Source organism: Chanodichthys erythropterus, chromosome 1 (assembly GCF_024489055.1).
Source record: "Chanodichthys erythropterus isolate Z2021 chromosome 1, ASM2448905v1, whole genome shotgun sequence".
NCBI lineage: Eukaryota > Metazoa > Chordata > Actinopteri > Cypriniformes > Xenocyprididae > Chanodichthys > Chanodichthys erythropterus.
Window position 1 is genome coordinate 28,017,585 of NC_090221.1, and position 18,918 is coordinate 28,036,502.

The 18,918-nt window shown below is 39.6% G+C and overlaps 1 protein-coding gene across 1 annotated transcript; it reads right to left on the reverse strand.

The window, feature by feature from the left end:
• Positions 1-8,604: 8,604 nt before the first annotated feature.
• On the reverse strand, positions 8,605-16,856 carry cnga2a (cyclic nucleotide gated channel subunit alpha 2a). The gene is made up of 6 exons (XM_067382810.1): positions 16,750-16,856; positions 16,538-16,648; positions 11,734-11,910; positions 11,518-11,625; positions 10,975-11,081; positions 8,605-10,025 (listed from the first exon to the last, which is right to left on the reverse strand). Exons 1-6 carry the CDS (start codon positions 16,854-16,856, stop codon positions 8,605-8,607), a joined length of 2,031 nt encoding a protein of 676 aa, XP_067238911.1.
• Positions 16,857-18,918: the final 2,062 nt, after the last annotated feature.

Below are 18,918 nucleotides of genomic sequence, written 5' to 3' on the forward strand. Positions count from 1 at the left end.
GCCAAAAAGTTCTATCTTGGTCTCATCAGACCAGAGAATCTTATTTCTCACCATCTTGGAGTCCTTCAGGTGTTTTTTCATGTGTCTTGCACTGAGGAGAGGCTTCCGTCGGGTCACTCTGCCATAAAGCCCCGACTGGTGGAGGGCTGCAGTGATGGTTGACTTTCTACAACTTTCTCCTATCTCCCGACAGCATCTCTGGAGCTCAGCCACAGTAATCTTTGGATTCTTCTTTACCTCTCTCACCAAGGCTCTTCTCCCCTAATAGCTCAGTTTGGCCGGACGGCCAGCTCTAGGAAGGGTTCTGGTCATCCCAAACGTCTTCCATTAAGGATTATGGAGGCCACTGTGCTCTTAGGAACCTTAAGTGCAGCAGAAATTTTTTTGTAACCTTGGCCAGATCTGTGCCTTGCCACAATTCTGTCTCTGAGCTCTTCAGGCAGTTCCTTTGACCTCATGATTCTCAGTTGCTCTGACATGCACTGTGAGCTGTAAGGTCTTATATAGACAGGTGTGTGGCTTTCCTAATCAAGTCCAATCAGTATAATCAAATACAGCTGGACTCAAATGAAGGTGTAGAACCATCTCAAGGATGATCAGAAGAAATGGACAGCACCTGAGTGAAATATATGAGTAGCACAGCAAAGGGTCTGAATACTTAGGAACATGTGATATTTCAGTTTTTCTTTTTTAATAAATTGCAAAAATGTCAACAATTCTGTGTTTTCTGTCAATATGGGGTGCTGTGTGTACATTAATGAGGGAAAAATTAACTTAAATGATTTTAGCAAATGGCTGCAATATAACAAAGAGTGAAAAATTTAAGGGGGTCTGAATACTTTCCGTACCCACTGTATATATTTCTTTTATAAATACTACCATTTTTGTACCACAAACTGTTTTAAGAGTTGGATGGCACCACACCAGATGCAAAATGATGCACTCACATTGATTTTAAGTAGCCTATAATTGCAGTGACAAATAAAAATTATAATACCATGTATAAGACAAAACATGACCACTGATGATGTAACAGGACCCGTTCTCAGCACCAGTGTCTTTCTTTTGAAGACAGTAACAATAACATCAACACTGTTATTTAACTGAATCAACACTGAACTGACTCAAAGTGAATAACAACATTATTATCTTCTGTATGTTTTATAGCTGAACTGAATTCATTTCATAGTTGATGAATTTTATAGTTATTGAACTGAACGAACACTGAATTGATTTCAGCTGAACAATGGCATTGTTGTCTTTTTAGAGCTGCTTTAAAGCAGAATTTATTTCTGGTGTAAAGATAGTTTAAGCAGACTAAATGATTGGATTAAATATTACAAGGATGAAATTGAAAGAAAAAAAAAATGTGTACATGGATAAATCATTCACAATAAGATCTATGCTTTTACAAAATAGTCAATTTAATTTAATTCCAAGCTTGTAAATTTCACTTAATTTTTTTACTTTTATATGCATTGATCAAAATAAGTATAAGTTTAATTTTACAGAAATAAAAGAAAAATTATAGTAGTTAAAGGATTAGTCCACTTTCAAATTAAAATTCCCTGATAATTTACTCACCCGATGGTCAAAATGACAGTTTACAGCGATCCCAAACGAGAAATAAGGGTCTTATCTAGAAAAGGAGAATAATCCTGGAATGTTTTCATCAAAAACCTTAATTTCTTTTCGGCTGAACATCTTGGATGACATGGGGGTGAGTAAATTATCAAGAAAATGTTATTTGAAAGTGGACTAATCCTTTAATTAACTTCTTGTGAGAAAATATGTCAACACAGGAAGAGAAATTGTGCTCATTAAACCATTTTATATAACAATCAGTAACATAGTTGTGAAATAGCTATTGCACTAGACTCTGAAAACAGCAAATAAAGAACACCCTTGGTTAGCCAGTTAGAAAACTAAAAATAAGTTATAAAACTAGTTATGACTTGTGCTGTTGCTCCCTGGTTATGATGATATACGCTTCTCATATCAAGAGTCAGCTGTAGGATTTTATCTACAATATACACTGTAATGAATTACTGTAAAAATTACAGCAATATTTTACAGCCGATGGCTGTATTTTAATAATACAGCATATTGCTGTAAATTGCAATGAATTCCGGGGGCGTGGCGGTTTGAATCAAATTTACAGAATATTGCTGTAAATTTCAAATATACAGAGGCATTATGGGATTTCCAACGGTCAAGATTCGGGTAGCAGCAAGAGGAGTGATTTACAACTGTGGTAAGTGACTTATTATTTCATTTTCCCCCTCAGTCTTTGGTAAATATGTATGTATTTACATTCGCGATTCATATTGGTAACCCCGGATTGACGCATCCTCCGTCCGCGGGGCGCGAAGCAGACTTGCGCGGGGTTTTCCTCAGCGCGGTCGCGGTAGGATCTCACACATTCCCCGGTGCTTTAGCATAGCGGCTATGGGTCAAAAATTAATCATTAGAAACAGTTGGAATTCACGAGAACTTCGTGTTCATCAGCGCACTTGGTCGTGATTATTTTATGGCGTAAATCACATTTGTACAGGCAGACAGTCATCTGTTAACGGGCCGAAACGAAAAGGCCTCGCGAGTCGCGACGCGATCAGGCCGCTCACGGAGGATGTGTCACGCAAAATGGTGCTGCTTCATGCTGTTAATGTAACCAATGTGATGTATTTGTGGACATTTTCTAACTTAAGGTAATGCAAACACTTTAACATATCTGTTTGATATAAGTTTGCCTTGTATAGTTAATTTAATATTACCATTACCAAAACAAAATCTTTTTTTAACTTGAAATGTGCTATTTAACGTTACAGATATGAACAAACTGATCATCCTGTATCTTACTTGTCTTTTAGATGTACATTTTACATCTATTGAGGCCTTTAACACAACTACAACTAACTATTTGTTCCTCAACTAGATTAGACATTTATTTTTTAGGGTGAATGTTTTAGATGTCTCTCTATTTGACCCTGGCAAACAAATTAGTTAAATAAGGTGTTTAGATTAGTGGGACATCTAAAACTTTCAGGGACGTAAGTATTCAGGACTGAAGTTGTAGGGTAATACTGCTCTACCACATGGTATAATTTCAAAAACATGATTACATGCCTCAAAAGCTAAAACCAATCTGAATTCTTGACCCTTTAGGCACTTTGTAGGTATTTATCTGGAGAGAGGAACAAAGACGAAAGGAAAAGTGTCATCTAAAACAACAGGCCACAGTTCAGAAGAAACGGGTTGCGTTCAACCTACATGTTACCACTCTTCTGTGCAAAGTGATGGATTTTCAGTGGAAATTCTGAAATGTAAGAAATACACACACACACCAAGATCTATTTTTCCTTTTATTATATACTTTTATTATTCTATAACTGTATCTGACTGTATCTATCATCCCTCTATCTGTCACTGACTGTATCTGTCATCCCTCTATCCAGGGGCGTCGGACTGGGGGGGTAAAGGGTACCGAGTACCCAGGGCCCGAGGCAGGGGGGGGCCCTTAGAAGTCAGTTTTCTATACATACATATACATGCACTAACATTTGTATAGCATTTATTTACAAATAAAAAAGTTGCTGTGCAAAACTAAACTTGTAGTTAGGCACTGGTTTGGTATAAAAAAAAAGTCATTTTCATGCTGTGCAGGGCCCCACCACCCCTCTCGAATCAATGTAAATGGTACGACCCGCAGGTCAGGTGCTTCTGCGGACCTGCGGTGATTCGTGAATCAGTTAATGAGAGAGGAGCTGGAGTTAGCCGTGATATGAACTAGGAAGACTGGGGAAGAGTCATGTCTTTCCTTAAGAAAGGAAAATCAGGGGCTCAAAAACAAAAAGAAAAGAAGATTAAAGAGAGAAAGGCAAATGAGGGCAAGCAGTTGCTCACTCAGGTTTTTGAAAAGAAAGGTGAGCTACAAATGCATCATCGAGCATTGACATTGTTTTAACATAAATATCTACTCCAGGTAGAATAGCATACATTTATGTTCGTACTCTATTTGAATAATATACCAATACTTTATAGAGCAAACAATATTTCTGAGTAAATAACGGAGTGAGAAGCAGACGGAGGCGGAGCCTGCGCAGCTTGTCTCCTTTTCTGCTGCAGTTCTCCCCAGAGTCAGAACTTTACATGAAACACTGTATATTTCCCTCCATTATCAAAATCTAACACCCGCAAAAACACAGATCGTTAGCGCCTATTTTACCGCATTGTTATGCAAATTAGCTCGCGCACGCTCTTACATTAAGTACAGGATTGTTCTCAGTTTAATGCACATCTTAATGATTGAAAATGACTTATTTTAAAACGTAATGCAAAGACTGAATGTCTAGTTTGGCGGTTAGTGTACCCTGTGATTCTATAGTCTGCATTTATTTTAAACAGACAAATAATCAGTAATTAACTTGTACTTAGCCTACACTTTAAAAAGGGTATTGTGACAATAAAGGATATTTTAGCAAGTTAGTAGTACTTTTGACAATGAAACAAAAATATATTAATCAGAGTGTGGCTTATTTTGTTTACATTTTAAGTGTTTTTATGATAAAAATGCAATACCCCACCCATTGGTATCACTATGGTATTTGGTACAGGGGCCCAGCAAGATGGTTTGTACCCAGGGCCCAAAATTTGGTGCTACGCCCCTGCCTCTATCAGTCTCTTAAAGTATTATGTTTTGTAATATATCTAATGTATTGTCCTCTGTGTTCCTTTCAACATTTCTAGCCTCTCTTTGCATCCTGGGATGGAACATCATCTGGAGCAGAATTGTTCTTTTTTTGATCGCAAGTTTGTTGGACTTGTTGTTTGGCCATGTTGGTATGTTCATGAAGTGATAAAGGTGATCTGGGTTTTAAGAAATGTTTTTATATGACCATGATGTCCAATAAGTAATTTAAAAACATTTTCATGACAAAATTTTGTCCCTTTAAAAAATCAAATGATTTTCTAAATAAAAAATAAATTCAAAATAATACACCTTTTTATTGCATTCCTTTATGTAAATTTGAAAGATATATTTATTACATTTTGACCGGTTTTTAAAGATTAAGAAGCCTCAAATATCTTTTTTTTGGGAGGGGGGTGAATTAAGTTATGCATTATACAACACTTTATGCAGTTAATAGATTAAATTTAAAATTCAGCTCCCATTAAGTGAGCAATAGCGAAAATATATTGTATACTGCATTTTACATATTTATTCTACTTGACTAAACTACTTGAATGTGTGTATTTGCTATTTAAAGAAGTATGTTAAATGCAGTATACAATATATTTATGTAAAAATGCAGAATACAAAATATATAAATTACTGTAAATTTTACAGTAAAATACTGGCAGCAGGGTTGCCAGCCAGTTACTGTAATTTTTACAGTAGTGTTTCTGTAATTTAATTTACAGAATTTTACTGTAATTGAGAATACAGTAAAATTCTGTAAATTAAATTACAGAAACACTACTGTAAAAATTACAGTAACTGGCTGGCAACCCTGCTGCCAGTATTTTACTGTAAAATTTACAGTAACTTTTTAACAGTGTAGCCAAAAGATACAGATATTAGGACATTTAAAGGGTTAGTTCACCCCAAAATGAAAATGTAATTAATTACTCACCCTCATGTTGTTCCAAACTCCAAAGACTTTCGTTCATCCTCAGAAGTCATCCTTTAGTAATTTTTGATGAAATCTGAGAGATTTCTGTTCCTCCACTGACTGCCTTTGCAACTATACCACTTTGATGCTTCAGAAAGTTCATAAAGAGATTGTAAAACTAATACATATGAATCGAGTGGTGTAGTCCAAAATTTCTGAAGAGACACGATCGCTTTATATGATGAACAGATTTAATTTAGGCTTTTACATTGATCAGCGAACATAAGCAGAAGCTCAACCAAACCTAAATGATGCACAAGAAGAAATCTCTGGTAGTTACAAAGGCAGTCAATGGAGGGACAGAGATCTCTCAGATTTCATCAAAAAGATTTGTGTTCCAAAGATGAACAAAAGTCTTACAGGTTTAGAACAACATGAGGGTGAGTAATTAATGAGAGAATTTTCATTTTGGGGTGAACTAACCCTTTATTAAATGTCCTTATATGAAGTATTAACAGTGTTGTTGTCAAACCCAGTCAACACATAGCCTAATTATTGGTCAGGGTTTTTCAACCCTGCTCCTGAAGAACTACCTCTCTGCAGAGTTCAGCTCCAATCTGCTTCAATACACCTATCTGCAATTTACAAGAAACCCTGAACATTTAGGTTAGGTGAGTTTGATTAGCATGGGGAGCTAAACTCTATACTAGAAAGTAGAGTCGGACGCCTTATAGGAAAAGGCACTCTGTGTGTGCGTTTTTGTGACATATCAGGACACAAATGTGTATAATGACATGGGTATGACTGGTATTACAAGAAGAGGTGACTTATTAGGACATTACTCCATGTCCCCACTTTTCAAAGGCTTATAAATCATACAGAATGAGTTTTTGTGAGAAAGTAAAAGTGTGCACAGTTTCCTGTGATGGTTAGGTTTAGGGGTAGGGGTAGTGTAAGGAGATAAAAACCATTACACCTATGGAATGTCCCCCACAATTCACAAAAACGAACGTGTGTGTGTGTGTGTGTGTGTGTGTGTGTGTGTGTGTGTGTGTGTGTGTGTGTGTGTGTGTGTGTGTGTGTGTGTGTGTGTGTGTGTGTTACTCCCTCTGCTGGACAGGCTCATGTAGTGTAGGGGAGGATGCTGTTTTTGCTAAATTTGGTTTGTTGAATTGAGGTTTATCTTAGTTAATGCTGTATTTGCCAAGGACCACAAGTAGGCTGCCATCCTCACAGAAGGAGGATAGCAACACATCCAGTTCCTCTAAAAGGTTGCCCAGCTGACCTGGAAGATAATATATTACAAAAAATGGATTGAAGGTTGAATGACAGTAATTTCAATTATTTTATTTTGAAATTTCTTTTTAAAATAATAATAAAAAAAAGAAATAAATTGCTGGACTCACCTAGGCAGACTTACCAGTTTACGCAAAAAGTCAGTTCACAGAGGCATAGTAACTCAGCCTGTGTTAACAAGTGTTGCACAGACAGACGATGAAGATGAAGTTTCAAAACACAGAGTTTAATAAAAAGTAATTAAACAACAGCCTCAGAATTAACGCATCTAACAGACACTAATGCAAACGAGATGGACGCTACACACAGGAAAAGGCTTAAAGGTGCTAAAGAGGATCTTTTCGTCGACTGATTGGCTGATGTTTTCGTAAACGATTGGCTGATGTTTTTAAGGCCCTACCTCATGCACAGATGATGTATATTAATATTATTCCTTTCAGTGCACCTAATAAATAGTCTTTTATCAGTTAGTAAAGACAGTTTCAAGTAATATTGCAAAAATGTATAAAACAAAACATCCTCTTTAGCACTAAGTATACTGACAAACAGGGTAATCAATGTTACACAGCTGAACTAAATGAACGAACGACATTAGTAACCATGACAACAGAAGAGAAGGGGGGAAAGAACAAAGGAACACAGGAAACTAATATATACAAACTAAAAGTGCATGAAAACGAAACTAAGAACAAACACAACTAATATTTGTAACAGCCTGCAAGTAATCAATAAAATGTAAAACATTTTAACATACTTTTTATTTAAATATCATTACAATATTACAACTGAATGGTACCATACACTAGTGCAGGACATTTCTGTCCCAAAACACATTGAATTATTTTAGTCAAACTGATTCAAACCAGTAAATAAATCAATAAAGGAACCTGCTTAAATGATTCATTTGTGAATCGGACACTGGTTAGGCTTGCTTGAGATGCATCGGCACTGCGCAGACCAATTGGCGTATGACATCAAAGTACCACGAGAGAAATTCAAAAGCATAAGGAGTAGTATGCTCTTGCGGTACTTTAATGTCATACGCCAATCGGTCTGCACAGCGCCAATGCATCTCAAACAAGCCTTTTGTTATTGCTTGCTAGGACAGGTCATGTTCATGATTTTTATCTCCTCATATTCAGATTACAAAATTACATTCACAAATCAGGTAAATATTTCCATGATATTACCATAAATCAGTAAAATTAGGAAAAAAGTAATGCAGCTAAGACTGCCAAGGAAATGTCACTCAAATTTATACCAGTGAACATATTTCTTAATATAGGTTTATTTTAGCAATGTCACCACCCCTAATCAGTATTATTTGTAACTCAGTAAATTGCATGTTAGTGGGGGTCCCACTCCATGAAGAATAATAATAAAAAAAAAATCTTTTAGAAGGTTTTTTTTCTTAGTTTTTCTAGAAGACTAAGTTTAATGATATTTATGCTATTCATTTTTATGTGGGAAACTTTTTTAATTAGCAAAACATCTTCAAGATGCAAAAACTTCAGGAAATTATCTTATTTTATGTTTAACTGAGGTTTGTTAAATGACATTTATAAATATAAATTAGACAATTCCACAAGCATACTAACTGTTTTGACTGCTATAATTGTTGTAAAGGGTTCATATGTTATTGCTATTGAGTGGTCATTAAGACTAGTGTACAAGGTTCTCTCTTAAAAGCAAGTGCTCAGAGTTGGATGTTGACCTCACTGTGTGTACCATCACCATCAATAGTGCTTTCATTGCCATCTGATAAGAATCCGCTGCCAGAGTGATGTGTCCTGCATTCCAATGCTGCAAGTCTCTGCTTTAGCCGCTGTTGAGTAGCTGTGTACTCAGCCAGTAACCGAGCAAACCGAGTCTGAAGTATTTCAAGAGAAGCTTCCAACCTCTCTACTTTCTCCTCAACCCGTTCTTCTCCCATTCCACCGGCCTCCAACTCCTCCAGCAGACCCTCTTTCAGAAGAATCTGTCTTCCTCTCTCTTCCAGAACTTTCTTAGCATCTGGATACTCCATTACAGCCTCCATCAGGTCATCCTTTGACAAACAAAAGAGGTCAGAGTAGCCAATGCTACGGATGTTAGCTGTGCGGCGGTTGCCCATTTTGCTCCCTTTGATGTTGAGGATGCTAATCTCACCAAAACAGCTGCCGCCCGTCAAGTGTGCATACTGGGTCACCCCATCATCAGCCACAACAGCAAGGCGACCCTCTTTTATGATGTACATCTCTTTTCCTATGTCTCCCTTTCGGCAGATGTAGTCTCCGGGGCTGAAGACCTGTGGCCGCAGCTTGAGCACCAGTTCCACCAAAAGCCCTGCCTCACAGTCCTGGAAGATACGGACCTTCTTCAACGTTTCTAAGTGCACATTTATAGCAATCTCAGCCCGCAGTTTATTGGGTAGATTCTTAAGGACATCCTGCTCATCAATTGCTTTCTTGTTGGTCCACAAGTAATCAAACCATTTGATGACTCTAGCTTCTAGCTCTTTGCTGACCTTTCTGAACTGCATGTAGTGTTTGATGGCGTCGATGTGAGCTTGGAACTCGGTCCGTGTGGCATTCATGTTTGATATCATGGCTCCTACATTGCCAACAATGGTGGCGAAAATGAGAACACCAACAAGGAAATCAAAAACAACAAAAAGATACTCCTCATCCCGCACCGGTGCCGGCATTTCCCCAATGGTTGTCAATGTGAGAGTTGACCAGTAGAGGCAGTAGACGTATCCTCGTGTGAGTGTCCCAAACTCAGGGTCAGAAATGTTTGGGTAGACCCACTGGTCAGATCCAAAGCCCAGAGACTTGGAGATGGCAAAGTAGATGCAGGCATTCCAGTGTATGATGACTAGGATATAGAGCACCAAGATGCAAATGCGGAAAATGTTGGGGTAATTTGTGCGGGTTTCGGTGCGGTCGAAGAACTCAAACAAACGGGAGAAGCGCATCAGTCGATTGAAACGCAGCTCTGGTACGTGAATGCCAATGACGATGTAGGCTAGATCCGTGGGTAGTATGGATAGCAGGTCTAGCTTGAACTGCAAAGTATGAAAGTAGCTTTCTCTTAACTTGGTAAGGTCCTTCACTAGAAGACCTTGCTCAAGGAAACCTATAGTGAAAATATACATTGTCAGTTTTTAAAGGATTAGTCCACTTTTAAATACACTTTTCCTGATAATTTACTCACCCCCATGTCATCCAAGATGTCTTTCTTTAATCTTGGAATGTTTTCCTCAAAAACCTTAATTTCTTTTCAACTGATGATTCTCCTTATAGTGGACTTCAATGGCCTCCAGACGGTTAAAGGTCAAAATTACAGTTTCAGTGCAGCTTCAAAGGGCTTTAAACGATACCAGATGAGGAATAAGGGTCTTATCTAGCGAAACGATCGGTCATTTTCGAAAAAAATACAACCGTTTATGCTTTATATTTATCACAAAATATCGCCTTGAACGTACTTCCCGTTTCCGCATTCTTCAAAACGCTTACGCCATATGTCCTACGCCTTCCCTATTCTACTTACGGAAAGAGCACGGCGCCAGTTTTTTTTTTTTTTTTCGTAAGTAGAATAGGGAAGGCGTAGGACATACAGCGTAGGGCATACAGCGTAAGCATTTTGAAGAATGCAAAAACGCGAAGAACGCTCAAGGTCGATATTTTGTGTTTATAAAGCATAAATGGTTTTATTTTTATAGAAAATGACAGATCGTTTCGCTAGATAAGACCCTTATTCCTCCTATTCCTTTGAAGCTGCACTGAAACTGTAATTTTGACTTTCAGCCATCTGGAGGCCATTGAAGTCCACTACATGGAGAAAAATCCTGGAATGTTTTCATCAAAAACCTTGATTTCTTATCGACTGATGAAAGAAAGACATGAACATCTTGGATGACATAGGGGTGAGTAAATTATCAGGAAAAGTTTATTTAAAAGTAGACTAATCCTTTAATGATTACTCATATATATACTAGATTTTTGCATTGAAGAACCTATAATCAATACTGTAAAGCGTCACAACAACTCTTCCAAACACATGATAGATGCTAGAAGATTCTGACCTGTTCTCAGTCTCACACAGGTGTCCAGGATATATATGACATCAGAAAGATAATCCAAAACCAGCCACAGAATGAAGTTCCTGGTTTGAAGCTCATCAAAGCAGGCCCTGTGTTTGGGATATGAATAATGAAACACTATCAGCCTGATTCAGGACTAACCCTTTCACATATGGCACAATAACACTTATTTACATGAATCATCATCAAAATGAGAGCCTACATCACACACTCTTGCTCATGTGGTCTAATTATACCACTTGGATTTAATGGAAGAACAGCTGCTACAAATACCTTCTTCACAGGCCATACATGCTGAGTTCAGTATATAAAATTAGTAGGTTTATTCTTTCTTCTACTTACACTATTCAGATTAATTTACTGTATAATTTGCTGACATGTGTATTATTGGATTCATTGGATCATTGGAATCATATCTTAGCTCAGAAAAGCATTTGGTGTTCAGTATCTCAGCTTTAGACTCCAAAAAAAAAAAAAAAAAAAAAAAAAAAAAGATAAGTGTGTAGATAAATTGACATTTCTTACCTAGCCACCACAAAGCACCAGTTGTACAACACAGCTGTGGCAATAACAAACAGCCAGCGGTAGTACAGGTCATCAGCGGGTGCCAGTATGAAAGCATCAGACTTTTTTCTGATAACGAAATGCATTTCATAATTTTATGTGGTTGCATGTGTATTTTAAAAAGACAAAAGGAGATTATATACAGTTGTGAGATAATGGTGTGAGAGGACAACTCACTTGGTTTTGGCACTGCTGTTCCCATCATGAGCATCAGATCTACTGATGCTTATCCGACTGGGAGCAACTTGAAGTTCAGGTCCTCTGAAGCGCTCTAAGAAAGAATCTGGCCTTTCTTCCTCTTCCTGAAGGCTCTTATGGGCCCAGTCTCTAAGAGTGACCACCATACTCACCAACCTTGTAAACAAAGGTAACTAATTAATGAATGTTGAAATACCCAATGTGAGAAACTGACCAGAATTTAATTTCAAGAGTTCACCTTCCATCCAAGTCTAAATAGAAATAAACTAAATAGCCTTCTAAATGTTCACTGAGTTCATATACAGAGAACTTTGAAAGGTACTGCAATTTCTCAAAGTATCTCAACAAGAGAGCTCTATACTTTTGATCTTGGAAGTCCTGTATAGTTCAGATATTGCCTGATTAATTTGGTTAAAAACACCTTGTACTTTATCAGGGTTCCCGAAATACAGTTTCACCTAACAGAAGGATATGAAGCTTTTTTCTTAAAAAAATTACACAGTAATTGTACACAACTGACCCAATTTTGATTTGAAAACTGGAAGCTGGAAATATAGCCCCTGAAATTTTGAAATTAAACTATATAATAAAAAGCAAAACTATATAATATGGAGATAATTATAATTCTCGTTTTGTTGTTTGTTTAGATTAGTTATGTGCTCATGATTTAATTAAATAAAACCTTTGTGCACATTCTTGCAAATTATTTCTGGTCTGCTTATAAATTTGACAATTATGATCACAGCTACATGCAGAAATATCCTTTCTGAAGAGTTGATAAGACGATCAACACTGTGTTTGCTGGATGAACAAATTAATTGATTGTAATATTATTTCAGCTACATTAAGTTAATTTGATTAACTGATCCAAATATTTATAATTAATTATAACGAGTTATAATTAGTCATTCATATTTCCTTTTGAACTAATTTGCTACACCCTCCAGCTGAGATGAATTAAGAGTTCTACAGCCCTTACTTCATCATACCCAAGAAAGTTGGTTGGACTTAGATCTGTGCATTTTGAATGGGGCTTGTCCAAGCTCCCGTTCAAGCTGCTCACACAGAAACACATTCTGTCAAGCTCTGTGCAGAGCATCTCTTTTCTCAGTGTGGAGTTGGACTTGATCACCATTACAGCACGTCTCTGATCGTCATGATCGATCAGGGCTGAACTGCTTGAACCTGTTCAAGTGCAAGACAGCGGTACGGCTGAAATATTTTCAGAGGCTCCTGGGGCATATGGCAATCTCAGCCATGGAAATGCTGCTTGGGTTGATGCATATGAGACCATGTCAGCACTAACTTCAGGCTTGAGTCTCGAGATAGGTATGGCACCACGGCACACATCGCATGGCCATCACGACGATGTCACCACACTTTCAGCCTTTGTACAGACCTTATATTTTTATGGGCAGGACTCCAGATTTACTGTTGTCACAACAGACACATCCAGGACAGACTGCGGTGCTGTATATAACGGCCGACCAGCCTGCAGACTGCACATGTTGATCTGGACGGACAACACTGTGACGTATCCGCTTTCGTCACATGTCACAATTCGCCCGCCATCTCCTGTGGAGTCAGCAGCGACTGAAGTTACTGCGAGCTACTCATATCCCGGGTGACCTCAATCGCGCAGCAGATTCAGCCTCAGACAGGCTAAGCTCTACAGGGTAGTTGAGCTGATTTTGAGTAAATACAGCGAGGCACAGATAGATCTGTTTGCTTTCCGGGAATCCTCCCAATGTTCACTGCCAACTGTGATAGATACAGTCACTCAGACAAAATTCCCCTCTACCAGGCGGCTATATGCCTTGAAGTGGCGCCTTCTGAGGTGAAGATCCACTGATGTGTGGCATTGGATCAGTGCTTTTCTTCCTTCAGGAGGGCCTAGAAATGTGGTTATCCACTTCCACATTTAAGGTATACATGGCTGTGATATCAGCAAATCATGACACTGTGGGAGGTAGGGATGGGTAACCCGCAACCCGATATTAAATGAGCCCTGGGGCTAAATTATGAAAGGCTGCAGTATCGATAAGCTCCTACGTTACCAGTTCTGCTGTCAGTACTAGAAAATCAAGAAAATACACATACTATTTATTATTGCTATATAGATGTTATCTTGCAAATTCTATCTTGCCAGCCTTTTTTTTTTTTGCGATAATATTAAACCATTTGTTTGTGATGCATTTTTTCTATTTGCAATCCAGAAGAGAGATCTCTCACACAGAGCTACAGCATGCACAACACGAAAGCCCCTGGTTAATGAGTGACAACGAAGGAGAGAACTAAACATTAAAACATCTGGTTACACTTTAGGCCTGTGGTATTCTAATTTTATTTATTATATTTTGATTTTGGCTTCCAAATGGCCGGGATGCTATCTCTGCTCCTCAGCACAAACCTGAATGAATGCAGCATGGCTGACTTGCAAATTCCACTCGCCAATTCTCATAGGCCTTTTCTAGAGGTGATCGGTCCTCCCAAGTGTGAACCCTAGAATCAGTCTTGACCCAACGTCTTGTTCTCTCCATAAGGAAACTGAGGTTACAATAGTACCCACGATGTTTTAAACAAACACAGAACAAAGGAGAGTCTGGCAAAAAAAGAATTTCGACCGACCTCATAATAAAACATGAATAAACATTGGCTTGGCTTTTCAGAGATGGCAAAACGGAGGGATTTTAAATGTTGTAAAAGCGACAGGTTTATTACTCAACAGGTGAGTGAGGTATTTTATTGAACATATATACAGTGGGTACGGAAAGTATTCAGACCCCTTAAATTTTGTTTTAAAAAAACAAATTGTTAAATTGCAGCCATTTGCTAAAATCATTTAAGTTCATTTTTTTCCCCATTAATGTACACACAACACCCCATATTGATAGAAAAACACAGAATTGTTGACATTTTTGCAGATTTATTAAAAAAGAAAAACTGAAATATCACATGGTCCTAAGTATTCAGACCTTTTGCTCAGTATTTAGTAGAAGCACCCTTTTGATCTAATACAGCCATGAGTCTTTTTGGGAAAGATGCAACAAGTTTTTCACACCTGGATCCTCTGCCATTCCTCCTTGCAGATCCTCTCCAGTTCTGTCAGGTTGGATGGTAAACGTTGGTGGACATCCATTTTTAGGTCTCTCCAGAGATGCTCAATTGGGTTTAAGTCAGGGCTCTGGCTGGGCCATTCAAGAACAGTCACGGAGTTGTTGTGAAGCCACTCCTTCGTTATTTTAGCTGTGTGCTTAGGGTCATTGTCTTGTTGGAAGGTAAACCTTCGGCCGAGTCTAAGGTCCTGAGCACTCTAGAGAAGGTTTTCATCCAGGATATCCCTGTACTTGGCCGCATTCATCTTTCCCTCGATTGCAACCAGTCGTCCTGTCCCTGAAGCTGAACAACACCCCACAGCATGATGCTGCCACCACCATGCTTCACTGTTGGGACTGTATTGGACAGGTGATGAGCAGTGCCTGGTTTTCTCCACACATACCGCTTAGAATTAAGGCCAAAAAGTTCTGTCTTGGTCTCATCAGACCAGAGAATCTTATTTTTCACCATCTTGGAGTCCTTCAGGTGTTTTTTAGCAAACTCCATGCAGGCTTTCAGGCCACTCTGCCATAAAACCCCGACTGGTGGAGGGCTGCAGTGATGGTTGACTTTCTACAACTTTCTCCCATCTCCTGACTGCATCTCTGGAGCTCAGCCACAGTGATCTTTGGGTTCTTCTTTACCTCTCTCACCAAGGCTCTTCTCCCCAGATAGCTCAGTTTGGCCGGACGGCCAGTTCTAGGAAGGGTTCTGGTCGTCCCAAACGTCTTACATTTAAGGATTATGGAGGCCACTGTGCTCTTAGGAACCTTAAGTGCAGCAGACATTTTTTTGTAACCTTGGCCAGGTCTGTGCCTTGCCACAATTCTGTCTCTGAGCTCTTCAGGCAGTTCCTTTGACCTCATGATTCTCATTTGCTCTGACATGCACTGTGAGCTGCAAGGTCTTATATAGACAGGTGTGTGGCTTTCCTAATCAAGTCCAATCAGTATAATCAAACACAGCTGGACTCAAATGAAGGTGTAGAACCATCTCAAGGATGATCAGAAGAAATGGACAGCACCTGAGTGAAATATATGAGTGTCACAGCAAAGGGTCTGAATACTTAGGACCATGTGATATTTCAGTTTTTCTTTTTTAATAAATCTGCAAAATGTCAACAATTCTGTGTTTTTCTGTCAATATGGGATGCTGTGTGTACATTAATGAGGAAAAAAAATGAACTTAAATGAATACTTTCCATACCCACTGTAGCTTTCTTAGGGTCATTTCATTATGGCTGTTGTACCGCTGTGCTGGAATTTATTTTCAAGGAAGTACTGTCTATTAATGGGTACAGTAATGTCTGTTTGTCTGTCTGTCTGTTTTATCTAAAGTGGTCATAAGTCTCAAGCCTATTAGTGAATGTTTTATGAGCAGTAGGATAATCTCTCTCTCTCTCTCATTTTTTTAGTTTTGAGAAAGAACCATATTCATCCGCACAATCACACAGAGCCAAAGCACAACCAAAACAAAGTTCTTCCACAAAATGCATGCAGTTTTTTCTTTTAAATAAAGGAGGGCAATAGTGTACCTTTAACCAATTTCAAATTCCAAAGCAGGTCGTACTTGAATAAACCCACATTAAATGAAATTGGTACCTTTATCCAATTTCAAATTTAAATTCCAAAGCAGGCCATACTTGAATAAACCCAAATGAACTGAAGAAACTATCCGTGACACTCACCTCGAAAGCGCCCCTCTGCCACGAAAAGAGTTCTGTGAGTTCAGTCCACGTGGTTCGAGGGTGGCAACTCGCTGTAATTCTGATGAAGTGTCATCACATATGGACTGACCACTACATTGGCAGAAGAGTCAAACAGGGATTTATACAGACTGACAGACTGTATATGACCATTAGACAACTGATTGTAATTGTTGAGTTTTAAAATATCTCACCGACTGAGAGTGCTATCGGCACGCTCTGACTCATCTTCAACAGAAGTCTTCACAGACAGTCTGTGGGCTGATAAATCCATGCTCTCCACCAACACTTGTCCGGTCATTCTGTAAAAGAGTTTTGTAGAAATGAATCTACAACTAATTAAACACTTTAATAAATATATTATCAGCTCAAAAGCATACCCAGCTTCTGTGTATTTGTACATTGATAACACAAAATATAATTTGTACAAATTACACTATAGTAATACTGCAATGCAAAAATACTACATGGAACAATTTTCATATTACTGAAGACAAGAAGTTAGAAAAGGTAAACAACTCAAATAATTTTGCAAATAATTTAAGGTGGAGGTACTCCTCAGCTGGTGTCTGGTTATATGAGGGTTTAGTGTCTCTATGATTACTTATGCTTGCAGTTTAATAACACATTATTCATACCATTGTTACAATAGTACCAGTCGAGAGACAGAAGATAGGTTAACAGGTTGTTTATTGAACAAAAGCAGAGTATCAGGAGGACAACAGGTGAGTAAACAGTTGCAAGTTCGTGACTGATGAATGATATGAAGAATGACACAGTCCTTTTGTGATTGCAGAGTGACAATGGAGAATGATACTTGCTGAATGGAGTAGATGACTTCAGACAACACTTCACACCAGATTGAAGACGAGGAGCATAGCTTGGGTACATGGAGTACAGGTAAGTAGCAAGAGGAGTCCTTGAGGTAAGCATTCAGGTAAGCCCTTTGATGCAAACGAGACTGGACAATATGACTGTGTGTGAGTGTGTCTTAAGTAGTGCTGGTAATGAGTGTGCTGATGAGGTGCAGGTGACGGTGGTTAGTATTCCGGAGAGGGAGTGCGCTGTGATTGGAGGTGCTGGAGCCTGGCGTGTCTGTGACAGTACCCCCCCTCATTCACGCCAGGCTTTGTGGAGAGAGGAACAGAAGGGTGGTGAGGTTTGAGGAGTGAGACATGGAAGGTTGGGTGAATGTGATACTCAGGAGGTAGCTGAAGTCTGAAGGTGACTGGGTTGACCTGCTCCGTGATGGTAAATGGGCCAATGAACCTGGGACTCAGCTTACGACAAGGTAGACGAATGCGGATGTCTCTGGTAAATAGCCATACCATCTGTCCAGGCTGGTAAGCAGGAGCTTCAGCGCATCGTAGATCAGCAACCATCCTGCGTCTACGTAGGGCTCGCTGAAGCTGATGATGGGCTGAGTCCCAGACCCTCTCGCTCTCGCGGAACCAGTAGTCCACAGCTGGTACGTCGGACGGTTCCCCAGACCAGGGGAACAGTGGGGGTTGGTAGCCGAGTACGCACTGGAATGGTGTCAGGCCGGTGGTAGATTGGCAGAGGGAGTTTTGGGTGTACTCGGCCCAACCCAGGTACTGGTTCCAAGAGTCCTGGTGGCCATGGCAGAAGGTACGGAGAAAGCGCCCGAACTTCTTGTATTCTCCGTTCCGTCTGCCCGTTCGACTGCGGATGGTATCCCGAGGAGAGGCTCACGGTCACACCTAGGAGGGAGAAAAAGGCTTTCCAGACTCGTGAGATGAATTGCAGACCTCTGTCGGATACGGTGTCTTCGGGGATTCCTTAGTATCGAAAGATAGTGTTGAACATTATTTCAGCTGTATCCATGGCTGTGGGCAGGCCTCTTAGAGGAATGAGTTGGCAGGATTTGGAGAACCTGTCTACGACCACGAAGATACAAGTGAACCCGTTGGAGGCTGGGAGATCGTCACAAAGTCCACTCCTAGGTGTGACCAGGGTCGGTTGTGAACGGGCAGAGGAAGAAGTTTGCTGGATGGTAAATGGCATGGGCTCTTGGACATGGTGTATTCCTTGCATCCCTGCACGTACCTCCTGACGTCGTTGGCCATATTGGGCCACCAGAAACGCTCCTTTAGCAGCAAGAGGGTTTCATTGACCCCCCCGGGTGGCCAGTGCCTAGTGAGGAGTGTGCAGAGTGGATCAGTGGGGTGTGTCGTGCTCGGGTGATGAATTGCAAGCCCTGTGAACAACCCGGCGGAGTGTTGGTGGAGGCATTGGAAAGAGGGAGAGTTTCTTGAGACCAGGTGATAGGACTGACGATCATTTGTTCGGGCAGAATGGACTCAGGTTCCTCAGTAACTTCTTCAGGTGCATGGATTCGTGAC

Bases quoted from the DNA above. Each gene is read 5' to 3' on its own strand.
- cnga2a (XM_067382810.1), bottom strand. From the start codon at position 16,856: ATGACCGGACAAGTGTTGGTGGAGAGCATGGATTTATCAGCCCACAGA. The intron at 11,911-16,537 runs GTGAGTGTCACG...TTTGTTTACAAG, and splicing joins GGCAGAGGGGCGCTTTCGAG to GTTGGTGAGTATGGTGGTCA. The intron at 11,082-11,517 runs GTAAGAAATGTC...TCCCAAACACAG, and splicing joins TGGTGCTTTGTGGTGGCTAG to GGCCTGCTTTGATGAGCTTC.